At 38.6% G+C, this 13,705-nt stretch overlaps 1 protein-coding gene across 4 annotated transcripts in view; it reads right to left on the reverse strand.

Moving 5' to 3' along the window:
* Positions 1-13,705, reverse strand: part of bcam (basal cell adhesion molecule (Lutheran blood group)) — a 49,378-nt gene that overhangs the window by 5,364 nt on the left and 30,309 nt on the right. For 2 of the 4 annotated variants that reach the window (XM_026183756.1, XM_026183757.1), the window contains 13 exons: positions 10,726-10,850; positions 10,312-10,519; positions 8,271-8,338; positions 8,091-8,187; positions 7,768-7,950; positions 7,092-7,216; positions 6,822-6,960; positions 6,223-6,338; positions 4,726-4,867; positions 3,286-3,413; positions 2,494-2,635; positions 1,554-1,571; positions 858-890 (listed from right to left, as the gene is read on the reverse strand). In XM_026183756.1, coding sequence (XP_026039541.1) covers positions 858-890; positions 1,554-1,571; positions 2,494-2,635; positions 3,286-3,413; positions 4,726-4,867; positions 6,223-6,338; positions 6,822-6,960; positions 7,092-7,216; positions 7,768-7,950; positions 8,091-8,187; positions 8,271-8,338; positions 10,312-10,519; positions 10,726-10,850 — 1,524 coding nt within the window. The remainder of the gene's footprint in view (positions 1-857; positions 891-1,553; positions 1,572-2,493; positions 2,636-3,285; positions 3,414-4,725; positions 4,868-6,222; positions 6,339-6,821; positions 6,961-7,091; positions 7,217-7,767; positions 7,951-8,090; positions 8,188-8,270; positions 8,339-10,311; positions 10,520-10,725; positions 10,851-13,705) is intronic. The other 2 variants (XM_026183759.1, XM_026183760.1) reach the window with 2 other exon arrangements.

Here is a 13,705-nt window from a genome sequence, read left to right on the forward strand (position 1 = left end):
TCGAAAACTATATTTGTTTCTGCTCCTGTCACTGTCCAAGGGATAAAAAAATCTGCCCACCTGCAACACATCATTAGCAAGTAAAATGTGAATTATTCATTGGTTTTACAGAGGGGCATTTGAAATGTTATTGTGTATTGGTTCTGAGTATTGATTTTCTGATATCCCCAGGAAAATGTTGGCAGGAGTACTTTTAGTACTTTTCTAACTTAAACTGCAGTGCTACAGTGTGAGCCTGATATTACAGTCTGTGGTGTCCTTACAGACAAGGTCAAAGATGCTTCCTTTCCTGTGTATGCTAAAAAAGGAAACCTGGAACATTTCCACCAAAATGTTGAAAATGAGTAGGATGCATGAAGTCTTCTCTGAATCCCGAAGTTATAAAATTCAATTGATGTTCCCAAAGAATACATTTTTTAACTAATTTGAATATTTTCATGACTATTTTGTTAAATTATCACTTTTTTAATTATTATTTTTACTCGCTTTTTCATAATGTGGGGGTTTGGGGCCTGTTTATTAGACAATGGCATTTGGATATGCTCGATAACATTTTGGCAGGCAGCTTTTTTAGTTTTTAACATTAAATTATTTAGGAAATAAGCAGGCTGATCAAAAAGGAAAATATTCATGATTGGTCTTTGAATTGTGTGATACTTCATACAGGACCTATCCATTCTCACTTCTCTAGAAGCATATCTTCTCAGCTACAGTAATACAAGTACAGATACACAAAAACTCTTGTAAACACAGATACATAAAACCTTTGTGTGTGTAAACAGCCATCAATACACACACAGCAACTTACATTTGTAGACGAACACCATACACATGTCAATAGGGTTAGCGATACAGACCTGACGTTAGCACAGGGTTTCCAGAAAGCAGCACTTTAAGAGAAAAAGAGTTTCTCAGTCCCATAGCATAGCAAAGCAACAACCACAACACACACAATGCACACCACTAAAAAGATACTTAGCTAAAGTTACTTAATCTACACACAGCACCGGATGAGCGGAGAAAAGCAGAAAAAGCAAGGAATAAGAAGGCAGCTGGAAAGAAGAGGTGACCAAATAGACACAGTAAAGAGACGAAGAGAAGAGTGGAAGGAACAGAATAGAATAGAATCCTTTATTGTCCCCAAGGGGCCACAAAAGCTTTTGGTACCATCCACAAAATATAGGACAGACATTATACAAAGGTGACAAGAGAAGAAGAATAACAATGTACAATATCCACAGTGTTCGGTAGTTAAGAGGGCAAATATACAAGGTTACAGTACAGCAGAGGAGAGAGTGTGTGTGTGTGTGTGTGTGTGTGAGTGCGTGCGTGCGTGCGTGTGTGCGTGCGTGCGTGCGTGCGTGTGTGTGTGTGTGTGTGTGTGTGTGTGTGTGTGTGTGTGTGTGTGTGTGTGTGTGTGTGTGTGTGTGACATGGAAGGGCTGGGGCAATAGGAAGCGGATGGAGGGGAGTTTCTAAATTACAGGGTCTGTACAACAAAGAGTCCTGAGAGAAGAAGGGAGGAGAGGAAGAGGAGGAGGGAGAAGGTTCTACCTTCAGCTGAGCTGCCAACTGCAAAAAGAGAGGAGGAGAAAAAAAAACAAGAAAAGCGAGATCACGAAGATGTAAAACAGCAATTCAGGCACCAGCTACAGCTTTATTATCAATAACTTTAGTGAGAGCCCATTTTAAAAAGCAAACCATGAAAGAAGCAAGCTATAAAGGTGTAGATGCAGTTTACAAAAGGTGAAAGAAGATCAGACTGTAGTTGATGTTATTAGCAGGCTAAGAAGTTACTGGCATGGCATTAAGACACACTGTGTTACCTTAGAGACTTGTAATCATGAAATTATAAAAAAAGAAATTTGTCAGTTTAGATCATTATGTGTTATAATGTATTTTACAAGTTTTTCTTCACTCATAACTACTTGTGTTAGATCTTAAATGTTACTCCTAGACACTTCTATAGCAATGAAGATGACATACAAATGAGTTTTAGTGTTGTGGCTGCACGGATCGTTGCAATTTCTGGGCGTTATTCTGTGTGTTCCCTTTGTGTACACACACAATAAGACTAACCATTTGGTCACGTACACAAAATATATGTCATATCCACAACTGGCTAACTGTAAAAACATTTGGTTTTTTTGCCATAACTTTCATTTCAATAGTGAACAGCTTTTACAGAATTGAAGATGATATCCAGTTTTCCTCACTGCATCCATGTAAGTATTTATAAGAAGAACTAATGAGCAGTGCATTCCATTTTAATTTGGTAATATGCCAATCTCCAAACACTTATTTTTTAATTACTGAATATGTGATTATGCTATGCAACTTTTTTTTTTGTTGGTAAGTTTTAAAATATAATTTGACTAAAAACAGCGAACGCTGGTTTCATCTGTTCTGCATGTCCAACGCAACTTTTTAACTGAATCACATTTTCAGGTTAATGAGGAAAACCCAGTGGAGAAAGAGAGCTTGTTACACTGACCTTGTTCGAGAGAAAGTGGGAAGACCGTGATATCTTTTCCATGCTCATTTTCGACCTCGCAGGTCACCCCGCCATTTATCATATCAGCAGTGGTTTTCAGGGTCAAAGTGCTCACCCACTTGTTACCTTTCACTGTTATCGACTGGAGGGGAAGATAAAAAGGAAGGAAGAGAGATAAAGGAAAAAGGCCAAAGTAAATTAGTGTCGTTTGTCAAAATCCTTCTTTGCCTTTTGCCTATATGAGTTTGCAGTATAATTCTTCTTTTATTATTACTATCCACTTGTCTTATGAGTCCCATTCCTATTATTTTAAACAAACTTCTCATATGTGATATTTCTCTCTACCTCTCACTTACAAACAAAAAATCTGCTCATGAAAATTATTAGTTGTGCTCTCATTTTTAATCTTCCAAACATCCCTACTAGTTTCTGACATTATCACATTTTTCAAAAAGATGATTAACGTTTTATCTTATTTTATCAGTTTATGTAATATTTAATAATGAAGGCGTACTCCCTCTACAAGTTTCTTAAAAGCTGTTTTCGCTTTTTTTTTAGTAGAGCTTTTGAAGTTTTACACAGTACTCTACCAAGAGTGATCTTAATACGTTATGAAACATAACACTTTAATCTTCTCATATTGACTCTAATGGAAACACAAATAGTAGCAGGGCGCTTTTCATTTGAAATACGCCTTACTATTATTTCCAAATGAGTTCCAATACATTCATTTTACTGATTCCTGTAAACTGTAAAGACTCATTTTTCTCTCAGCTTGACTCAGATGTCTACCTGTTCTCCTCCTGAGGGCTGCCAGGTGAAGTTAGGGGTAGGCACACCGTATGCTACGCACATAAGGGTCACCTTGTCTCCTTCCTTCCCCACCTTCACAGGAGCAGGAGGGTCAATCACTGGCTTTCCTGGACAGGGAATGAGAATGTCATGGGTAAACAAAGTGAACAATGCTGCATAACCTTAAACACATACAGTTATACCTCAGTTCTCCTTTCAACTTCTACTTCCAAGCTGTTCCCAATTCCTTCCTCTAACCAAAACAATACGCTGCACACTCTGGCACTGACCACTGTTATTATACTTTGTGTATTGGTATAGCGGTAGCAGTTCAGTGTGTAGTACATAGCAAGAGTTCATGAGTTAGTGAGCTATATCAAGCATAAAGTCAGAGTTTTCTGTCATTCTAAAGGCTCTATTTTCACCTCACTGAATCATCGTGGCAACTTTTGCTGAAGACATAACGTGGTTAGTACCAGAGTGTTCACAAATGTTTTTATTTACAGCATGCTTTACATACAATTCCCTGCTGGGGGAATGCGCTTAATATGTGCAAGCTGTTAAGCTGTACCTTAGATCAAGAAAGATGCCCAGTTGTAAAGTTACAGCAGTGAAAACATCTGTGTCACACTGTCACTAGAATGTAGATGTACTCAGAAAAGCCATACATGTATTTTTTGCCTACTGCTATGTCTCTTTTACACTGTTCAATTAACAAACTTTATTTCACTTTGATCTTCTGACAGACTGGTCTCCTTTTATGAGCTGTGAGACTCTAATCGGCACATCTAATTTGGCTGTTACATTAGCAATAAACATCAGCACCAAGAGCACACTTGGCATAAAATAATTAACTTGAATTAAAATGTTTGTTTTACTGCAGTGTGCAATAAATTCCAAGATTTAGCATTAATTTCTTGTCTTATGTGCGGAAGTATTACATTTTATTGTAATATTTTTTGCATTATTTATAGATTTTTATCACCGTTTTATCGTCATCATCTGATATTGGCTCTGACTTGAGTAGGTGGCACACATGCAGATCATTTTTTTAGGGAAAAAGAGTCATGTGACATGTGAAACACCCCGTTTCTCTGAGTGTGCAGAGAGAAGGAAACAGAGAAAGTTGATATATGACCATCTCGATACTACTCATTTTACCTGGAGTTTTTGGTTTTGTCAAGCCAAAGAGCTCAAAGAATGCCTGGCCTTGCTGAACATCCTTTATAGTATATAAACTCTTCTTACAATGAAGTTGGAATTCCACTTTTGTTTCCAAATAGTAGGCTCTAGAATGCTTACAGTTACCTTAACGGATTTAGCAGTGGAGAAACATGACAGCCTCTACAGCATGGCTTAAATTCTTCTATTTACTCTGAGATAAAGTTTTATAGTGTTCCTGTGAGTGTGGGTGTACTTGTTTCGTGCATGCACTTTTACCTTTGACTGTGAGGTTGACGCTAGCCTGGGACATCAGTCCTGGCACAGACGGAACAGCTCCAACACAAACATATTCTCCAGCATTTTGATAGGAAACATTTTGTATTGACAGAGTCCCGTTCTGAGACAGCACCTCAGAGCCCTGCAGAAACACAAGCACACTGAAGAAGAACTGGACTCATAATATTATGCTTCTGCTCTTTTTTTTTGTGAGTACAACAGCGCTGTCAATATCTAATTTGATGGCACACCACTGTGATGGGAAAGCAGAAAAGGAATCTTCACACACACTGTTTGAAAGCGCAGTGATAACAAATCAAAGTCAGTCCTCCATGATGAACCTGTCTCTTGCAATTCTTCTCAACTTCTTCTCATAGGAATTCATCTTTCTAAGAACAAACACATTCTCTGCCCAGAAAACCAGCTGCCTGCGAGTTTCCATCACACCCAAGAGACACAACAATAGATACATAGGTTACAACAACAGACCTAACACTGGAGGAGCACTCTGCACATCACAAGTGGAGAAACAGGAATGAAGACTAAACACACCAAAGGTATATTTATGTGCAGTTTTACAGTATTAAATGTACCCAGATCCTTGAAATAGACAATCGAGAACAAATAATCTGTAAATAAAAAAATGTTTTTAAACATATTAAAGACAGAAAAGACGCTGTGCATGCTGTAGCTATCACTATGAATTTCTGTGTCAAGGAAGACAAGGTTTTTTTGCTACCGTAAAACTGAAAATATCCACAACAGAGTGAAACTGCATATGTAGTAGCAGTGTACTGCAGGCATAAGATTATGACCACTCAGATGTGACGCAGATAACACTGATTATCTCTCTGTCATAGCACCAGTGGGATATATTAGGGAGCATGTGAACATTTGGCACTCCTCTGACATCAACAAGGCATTTTCAGCCAAAGGACTGCCGCTGACTGGATATTTTTGTGAAAAAATCAGTATATCACCAGTTTCTGAAACACTTGAACCACCTTCCTTCCTTGTTCAGATGCTCAGTTTAAACTTCAGAAGGTAGTCTTAACCATGTCTACCTGTCTACATGCACTAATTTAAAGGAGTGCGATGGGCTAATTGGACACTTGCATTAACTGGTGTGTCTAATACAGTGGTCGGTGCATTGAGCCAAAATAAGGAATGAATTCTTGTTGACTTGGTGAATGTTGTTACTGTATGACACTGACAAGTTTTCATTTTAAAAACTGAGCATGCTTAGAAAGAACTTATTGGAAATGTGAGGATTTTATTTATTTATTGATTTCTTTTGTCCTAATGTTGACTCTGTACCTGTATCAAGCTTCAAGTCAGCTAAACAATCAATCATAGTGCCAGGCTGGTTGGTGTTTCTGATTTTATGTGAAAAACAGAAAGAATGCACACAAATACCACAACTCTTTTAAAGGGGGGGGATGGCACACTTATTTACAACAAAAAAGAAAGAAAAATTGAGAAAATGATGAAACACACCTTTTTCCACTGAACTGTATGATTACGAGAAGCCTTGATCCTACACTGCCATGCTGCTTTGTCTCCAAGCATGACAACTTTAGATACAGCTGGTGTCACTTTTACTGGGTCAATGTCTGACAGAGAGAAAACAGAGAGCAATTAAAGATAAGATGGGGGGGGGGGAGTCGACTGAAAACTATAGACCTTCTACACATTCTGAGGTGTTAAATAAGTGCCAATTCAAATTAAACAACAGTACAAAGCTAATGCACTTATTCTGAAGTCAAGCCCATTTTGAGCCCAAGTTAAGCCTATTCCATACACTTTCGAGGTTATCACTGCTTAATGTGTGTGATAAGATCAGATTAAACAGTGTGCTTGGGATAACATTAAAGTAACAGATGAAGTGTGAAAAATTGAATTGGATATCAGCCGGCTGACTGAACTTCATTAGAGCCTATTCCATGGAAACCTTTTAATTCTATGATTTACTGATGAAAAGAAAGGCTTCCTACATGGGAAGAACCACACAAACCGGAGATGCATTGTTCTTTCTGTGTGTTAACCCTCTTTAATTCAGCAATGTGTGTGTCTTTATGTGTATTTGGCTTACTCACAGTCGACAGTGAGGGCAATCGTCTTTTCCAAGGTAAAGTCAATCTCGAAATCTAATGCTGTGCACTTGTACTGTGCAGCATCAGAGCGCTTGACAGATTTCAGTATGAGAAGACCATCTTTACCTTGGGCCTCTTCTCCCTGAATATTAAAAAACAGGAATTACGAGTAAAAACCAAGCAAGAGGGTGACAGAGGTTGCAGTAGAGAAACAAATTTGCAACTAAATGTTGCCTTTTCTTTATCAAATGTGTGCATGAAATGATCTCATACATTTTTAGTGAACTCAAATGGAGGCTGGGGGTTCCCATCAGTCTCACATTTCATGGTTACAGTATCACCCTCTTTGACTGGTTGACTTGTGTTAAACAGCGAAAAGTAGATTTTGTCAGAAGGATCTAGACAGAGAAGAACAGACATGGAACAGATGAAAATTCCTTCAGTGGTTACATTTCACTGTTACACTATACATCATCAATCATAAATGAGTAATGCATTCCAGAAGAAATGCTTTCCCAGTGCCTCCTCCTGAGCCAACTGAGTCTTTTTCCTAAATGGGGTTTCTATCATATAATTCTCATCACCTTGATGTAGGTATAAGGACAGAAGTGAATATTTCTATATCTTTTGACTTTCTAACAGGGCATGTGGTGGATCGATTGATGCACAATAAAGATATATACAGAATCTAACATAATTAAATAAGAAATTGCAGAAACAATGTACTATTGACCTTCCTACACAAGAAGAATTATGAATTAATTTGTGTGTGAAGCAAATAAAAATTTATATGTGGTTAAAATATCTGATTTAAAATGTTCTTGCTAACTGGAATAAATTAATATGTCACCAAAGTTCATAAACCAAATGCAATTCCTCCCAACTACAAGAGGGAAGGGAAAGACCTCTGACTGGATACCCTCCCAAACGGCCTGCGCCCACCACTCACAGTTTAGGTTGATCTTGATGCGGTTAGAATCCATCGTTTCGATCTTGTTCCCCGGCATGCTGTACTCTACAGTACAGTAAAACTCTGAATCCTTGTCCTCTTTCATGGGCTGCATGTACAGGCTGCTCGTTACAGTGATGAGACCCGAAGTCTCCTTCACTTGTTTGGCAACCATGTATGTTTCTGACGGACAGGAAGGAAGGAAAAAGGGAAAACAGTTCTAAAATTAAAGGAATGCAGCAGATCAGGTTACAAATGAACGCAAACGGTGAAGATATATACATATCTATATATATATCTATATATATATAAAGAACACATACTCTCTTGTTTGTCTTTGACCTCAGGAAGGGGTTTGGCATCTCTGAACCAGACAATTCTTGGAAGAGGAAACCCATTCTTCGTTTCACAGGTGCCGACCTGAAAAAACGACAATGGAAAAGCTATAAGAGAGTATGTATTTTTGGTCAGAATCGATAAATGTGCAAACAACGCATACAGACCTCTGAGCTAGAAGGAATTCCTGCAGTGATGGCCTGAGATGTTGTCAGTTTTGGGTGTTCGGGCGCAGCTGAGACAGAAAAAAGGACAACACAAGTTACAATTACAACACTATGATTCCCTTAATGAAAATCATTTTACAAACAGTATGTGCGCATAAACGCTCAACTTCCATATTTGTAATCCATCTCTCCTGACTTTCTGTAATTAAATTACACAGCAAACAGCCTTCTTCACATGATTTCATTTTGGCTTTCTTTGTGTTGGTTGAAGCGGGGTCAAATCACACATAAACACACACACATATACAGTAGGTTATGCGACACTATTTTGTCTGAGATAATATCGATATAACATTTTCCATTATATAATATAAGCGGAGATATATGCGGGGGCAAGTTTGGGCATGTCAAAGAGCAAGAGCTGTGTGTCAGCCTCCAGTGACGATGTAGTACCTGAAAAGGGAGCTGCTTTAACAGACTCCTGTGACGCATGATCCCTTGCAAAATACAAGAAAACTGTTCCCTCTGAAGGAGTGAACTACAAACTAGTTGCATCCCTACAGGCAAACACACACTGTCACATACAAGTAACTGAGTTACTTCAGTTAAATAAAGTAAGAAGGCATTGTTTTGTAGTTTTACTTAAAAATAAAAAAGACTATCTCTGTTACTTCTATGCTTACATTTGACTCCTGCTCCGTCACTACTCTTGCAATATAACGCTGCTGCTAATGGTTCTTGTTTTAGTACATTCACACTACAAATTAAGCAGTTTGTGGCTAACACTTGCTGATGTAAGCGTCAAACATCAACCAAATGTTGATGTCGGACACACACTGGTGCACACACGCAACCACAGGTGTGAGTATTCACTTACGTCAAGGTCAGCTTATCACTGCTTGCAACTGTTATCCACTTATATTAATAAACAGTAGATTTCTTTCTGTGTCTAAGTCATTACTCAGTATTTTTAAACTCTGGTCATTCCCACATGCCAGATGCACAGAAATGAATTTAGATCCACATTGACGACTTGATTCATTGTGTGGGAGCAACTCTGCCAATAAAAAATGTTTAGCTTGTAAGTTTCCTGAGAGAAAGACCCCAGGCTATTGCAGCTTAACCCACTGGAGACCTCATAACTCAGTCCCATTAAGTTAAGCCAGGGCAGCCACACTATAACTCAACCCCAATGAGTCAAATGGTCAAATGGGAACAAAGAATAATTGCTATTCTATAAGACAGCCTGTTTTCTTAGTACTGTGGGCCTTAAGTACACCTCAAAGTCCTTTGTCAAATAACACTCTATTGAGGTATTGTTGAACACTGGTGTTCTCACAATTAATAGCTTATTTTATGAGATTTTTTTAAACTTTGGTGCCTCTGAGTGCATAAATGTTAATGGATAACCTGAAAGCTTCAAGCGGACTGATCACTAAACAAAAGGCTATTCTGTCACTCTCACAATGCATATTCTCCCCTTTTCTCCCTTTAATCCAGATACCAGTGAATCCTACTCATTTTGGTGCTTTGGAGGGGCAAAGACAGAGTAGTCTGCACCATGATTAGCTGGCGGCATGTTAGTGATAAATCTGGACTCTTAAAAAGGAGAGATATATTAGAAATGACACGTGTGATTGAACTATTCATCAGTAGTGTCAAGAGTGATTAGGTTGTGGTTAATTGAACTCTGGAGATCTTATCAAAAGGAAATGGTAATCTCAAGTATTGGAGAAAGCTCCAAAGAACTACATGCAGTGAAAGAAATAAGATATTCTTCAAGGACAATTTTGGTAAATTATACTATATGATAAAACTTTTCTAAAGATATATAGAATGGGCGTAATGTAAATATTTACAAATTCAAATCAGCAACATGCATGAGATACAATTAAGCTACCTCGTAATCAAAGTATGCATTAATGCAGATCTCATATATTAAAGTCATAAACATTAGTGGCAATGACAATTAAATGAAAACTTAACTTCAGGGAGTAACCTTGAGGTCAAGTAAAGGGCTAAAGGGCACTGGCAAACTTACAAAAGACCTTCAGAGAAGTGGTACCATCTGGAGACCCAGCAGGGTCAGTGACTTGACAGGTGAAGTTTAGCTCATCAGAGGGTTTAACAGAGGAAATGGTCAAAGTGAAGTCTTCTCCAATCTTGATCCGATCTGTCAGAGGGGTGCCAGGGTCAACCTTTTTCTCCTTACCCTGACAGAAAGCTATACGTGTTCTAGTTCCCAAATCCTGAATGGATGGTTCCAAGGAAGAACATAAGAAGATAGAAGTCAGATGAAACAAGAACAAGAAAATTGTATTTTTTCACAGAGCATTACTTTTAAACTTTGGGTGCAAAATAGCTCTAATGTCACTTTTTTTTCTTTTTGTTTTGTTTTTTGCTATTTAGAAATGTTAAAACTGTGGAAGAAAATGAACATCTAGAAATTACTTACAATGTACCATTCAACAATTGTGCCAGTTGTTAATGGGGTGACTGTGCAGGGCAGTGAGGCATTCTCTTCCTTTAACACCTCCACTTTAGGCTTCACAACCACATTCACGTTTCCACTGCTTACGACTGAAAAGAACACACAAAAAAGAAAAAAGAACAAGGATCACTGCAAAATGCAACATGTAGCAGAATTTTACAAAATATATGGAGAGACACAATGTGATATTACGGCAATAATATTGTTGTATGATTGAAGAAAAAATCATTTTTTTGCATATAAATATTTCTTGTAATTTCTGCTGCCCTCTTGGTGAGGTCTGGTAATCCTCAAATACATATCAGTTACAGTAATTATTTATCCCTTGGACTGCTACACTACTGCACAGCAGTCATCTCAAAGATAGGCAACTATAAAACCACTATATGTTATTAGATTGAAGGCTTCTGTGTTTGTTTAAAACCCTCAGGGCTTCTGATTGTTCAAATTCTGTGTTACAAGAAACAGGCTCAGACGTGTAATGTCCGTGAGGGACACAGCACTAGAACAGACCTTTTCATGAAGCACCTTGGGCTTTTTGTACTCGTCAGCACTCACATAAACATCAGCAACAAAAAGCTGTAGTCTATGATTACCACATGCCTAGTGGAAACACATAATGTAGCCACGAACAATTCCCTCATGCATTGATCCCCCTCTGCAGACAATATTATAAAGAGTTACACATAGTTGAATCCCTTCAGAGATGACAACTGACACCAAGAATTACACAATCTGCTACAGCAAAATATTATTATCTTAAGCGTATACGCTATGTAAAACTGACATTAAAAGAAGTATTTAACTGATATCTCTTAACCACTTCCAATGTGTAAGCTTTAGGTGTATATCTCAACATCATTAAATCCGGACTACAGTAGCTAATGAATGCAGGACTTGCAAGCTACAAGTATCAGTCCTCCCATATAGGTGTATCAGCAGGAGTGGAAGCTGTTAAGGGACCAAGGGGGAAGCTATAAATCCCTGGTGACTGGCACTGTCAGTGTTCTACATTCAGTAGAGACATTAGGATACACACAGTGTCCCAGATTTTTATGCGAGAATATGCAGCTGGGAACAGAAGGACCCTGACTGGTTCCTGTGGGGATAAGGAATAGTACAGCTCTTTAAACTCTCTTCACATCCAGCTATGGACAAACAATGTGACAACTAGAACACATTCCTCAGAGGAGAGGCTAGAAAAAAGCACGGATATTAATGGAGAGCTGGAGAGGAAAGGAAAGGAAAGGAAAGGAAAGGTAAGGGAAGGAAAGGAAAGGAAAGAACGAGAAAGGAAAGGAAAGGAGCTCAATTTCTGCTAATGAAGTCAGTGCAGCAAATACTTTATTATAAATCATATAGCGGTCGTCATACACATGCCAGCAGACTGCTGTGATTGTGAAGCTTTAATGCATTGAAACAAATGACAATGTCACTTGGGTGACACTCGGTGATTCATATCATATAAAAATATTTTGCCAAGAATAGTTATACGGATGACATTCCAAAAATCTAAATGTCTAGACTTTATCTGTTTAGCTACACTTCCTAAGAAACATTCCCATTTTTTTCTCACAGTACTGATGCTACAGATCTAGAGTCAAATTAATATTAAAATTGGAGGAATATATATGGCTAATGAACAACCAACCCCAATATTTTTTATGATATCATAAATTAATTATTGCATCCATTTCTGGACCAAAAAATCTACAGCTGAATAATTCATTTGTTGTGAGAAAGCACCAAGAGTGCAGAGTATGGACTGCTGGGGGATCAGAGCTGTTTGACAGCCTAGTTTTAATAACAGCGTGGAGAAATGCAGATGGAGAAGATGAAAGAGTGTTTGCTCAAAATGTCTGAAGAGAGATGAGAGCAGCTGAGCGATGGTCACCTTGTTAGGAGTCTACTGTGAGGAGAGAGGGGAAAGGATGCAAGGAAAGATGGAGAGCACATATAGATAAAGATAGTGGTGGAGTAAGTACTCAGACACAGAGTGTTTGCTCTTTGTTTTGCATGTCTGTTAGTGGGACACATTCCACTGGGGTCAAATACCGTGATTCACCACATGGGTCAAAGGTCAGTTACGTGCTGACATTTTGATGAAATGACTCACTTCCTCTGCATTTCCTTTCACTTGCCTTAGATCTATTTTTATCCCCATGCTTGTTTTCATGTATATTTATCCTTTTTTTTCCTCTACAGTCCCATACAGCATCCCTCTCTCTCACTAAATATTTTGGTTGGTCAACTCAGCAGCTCTCAGACGAACCAACATTAGTTTTACAAACCAAGTCTCATGTTCTGAGCTTGTAAGAGGGATGTGGCCCAGAGAAATCCACTGTTTCTGCGCCAACACAAACAGCGAGGCAGACTAGCAAATGTACGAGAATGCGTGAGTAAATGAAGTGCAGCACTTTCAGACAGCACTCAGGATTTAAGAGTCCCGTCGAGTGGCGCATGGGAAAAACACACACTCAAACACACCACATTAAATCAAGTGACTTTCTGGCAGATCCACAGAGAGCCCAGGTCTTTAGCTGGTTGGACGATTTGGTTGGCTAATATCCACGTTAGTCTCATGGCTCAAAGGATGGTAACACTCATTGGCCTGGCCACCACTTTGGCGCAGACTGCAGTATCCCCGAAAATGTTTAAGTAAATTGTGATCTGGTGTGACCTGGTGTAAGGCAGCCTGTCCCTGTTGTCCAGCTTGGACTGACTAACTGCAACTAACTGCCATCTAATTTATAAATGCAGACTTGCCAACACTCTGCAAACAAGCTGAGTTCGTTTGTGTCAGCGAGCACAACTCATGTGTGACGTGCCTTCTCACAACAAGAGACTCAACTCAACTGTTTGCCATTTGGTTGTATTCTGGTTATAATGACAACTAACTGTCATCTTAGCAGTTATAGACTTAGTCCCAGTCTCTAATGTAACC

Source organism: Astatotilapia calliptera, chromosome 11, assembly GCF_900246225.1.
Source record: "Astatotilapia calliptera chromosome 11, fAstCal1.2, whole genome shotgun sequence".
Classification (NCBI taxonomy): Eukaryota; Metazoa; Chordata; class Actinopteri; order Cichliformes; family Cichlidae; genus Astatotilapia; species Astatotilapia calliptera.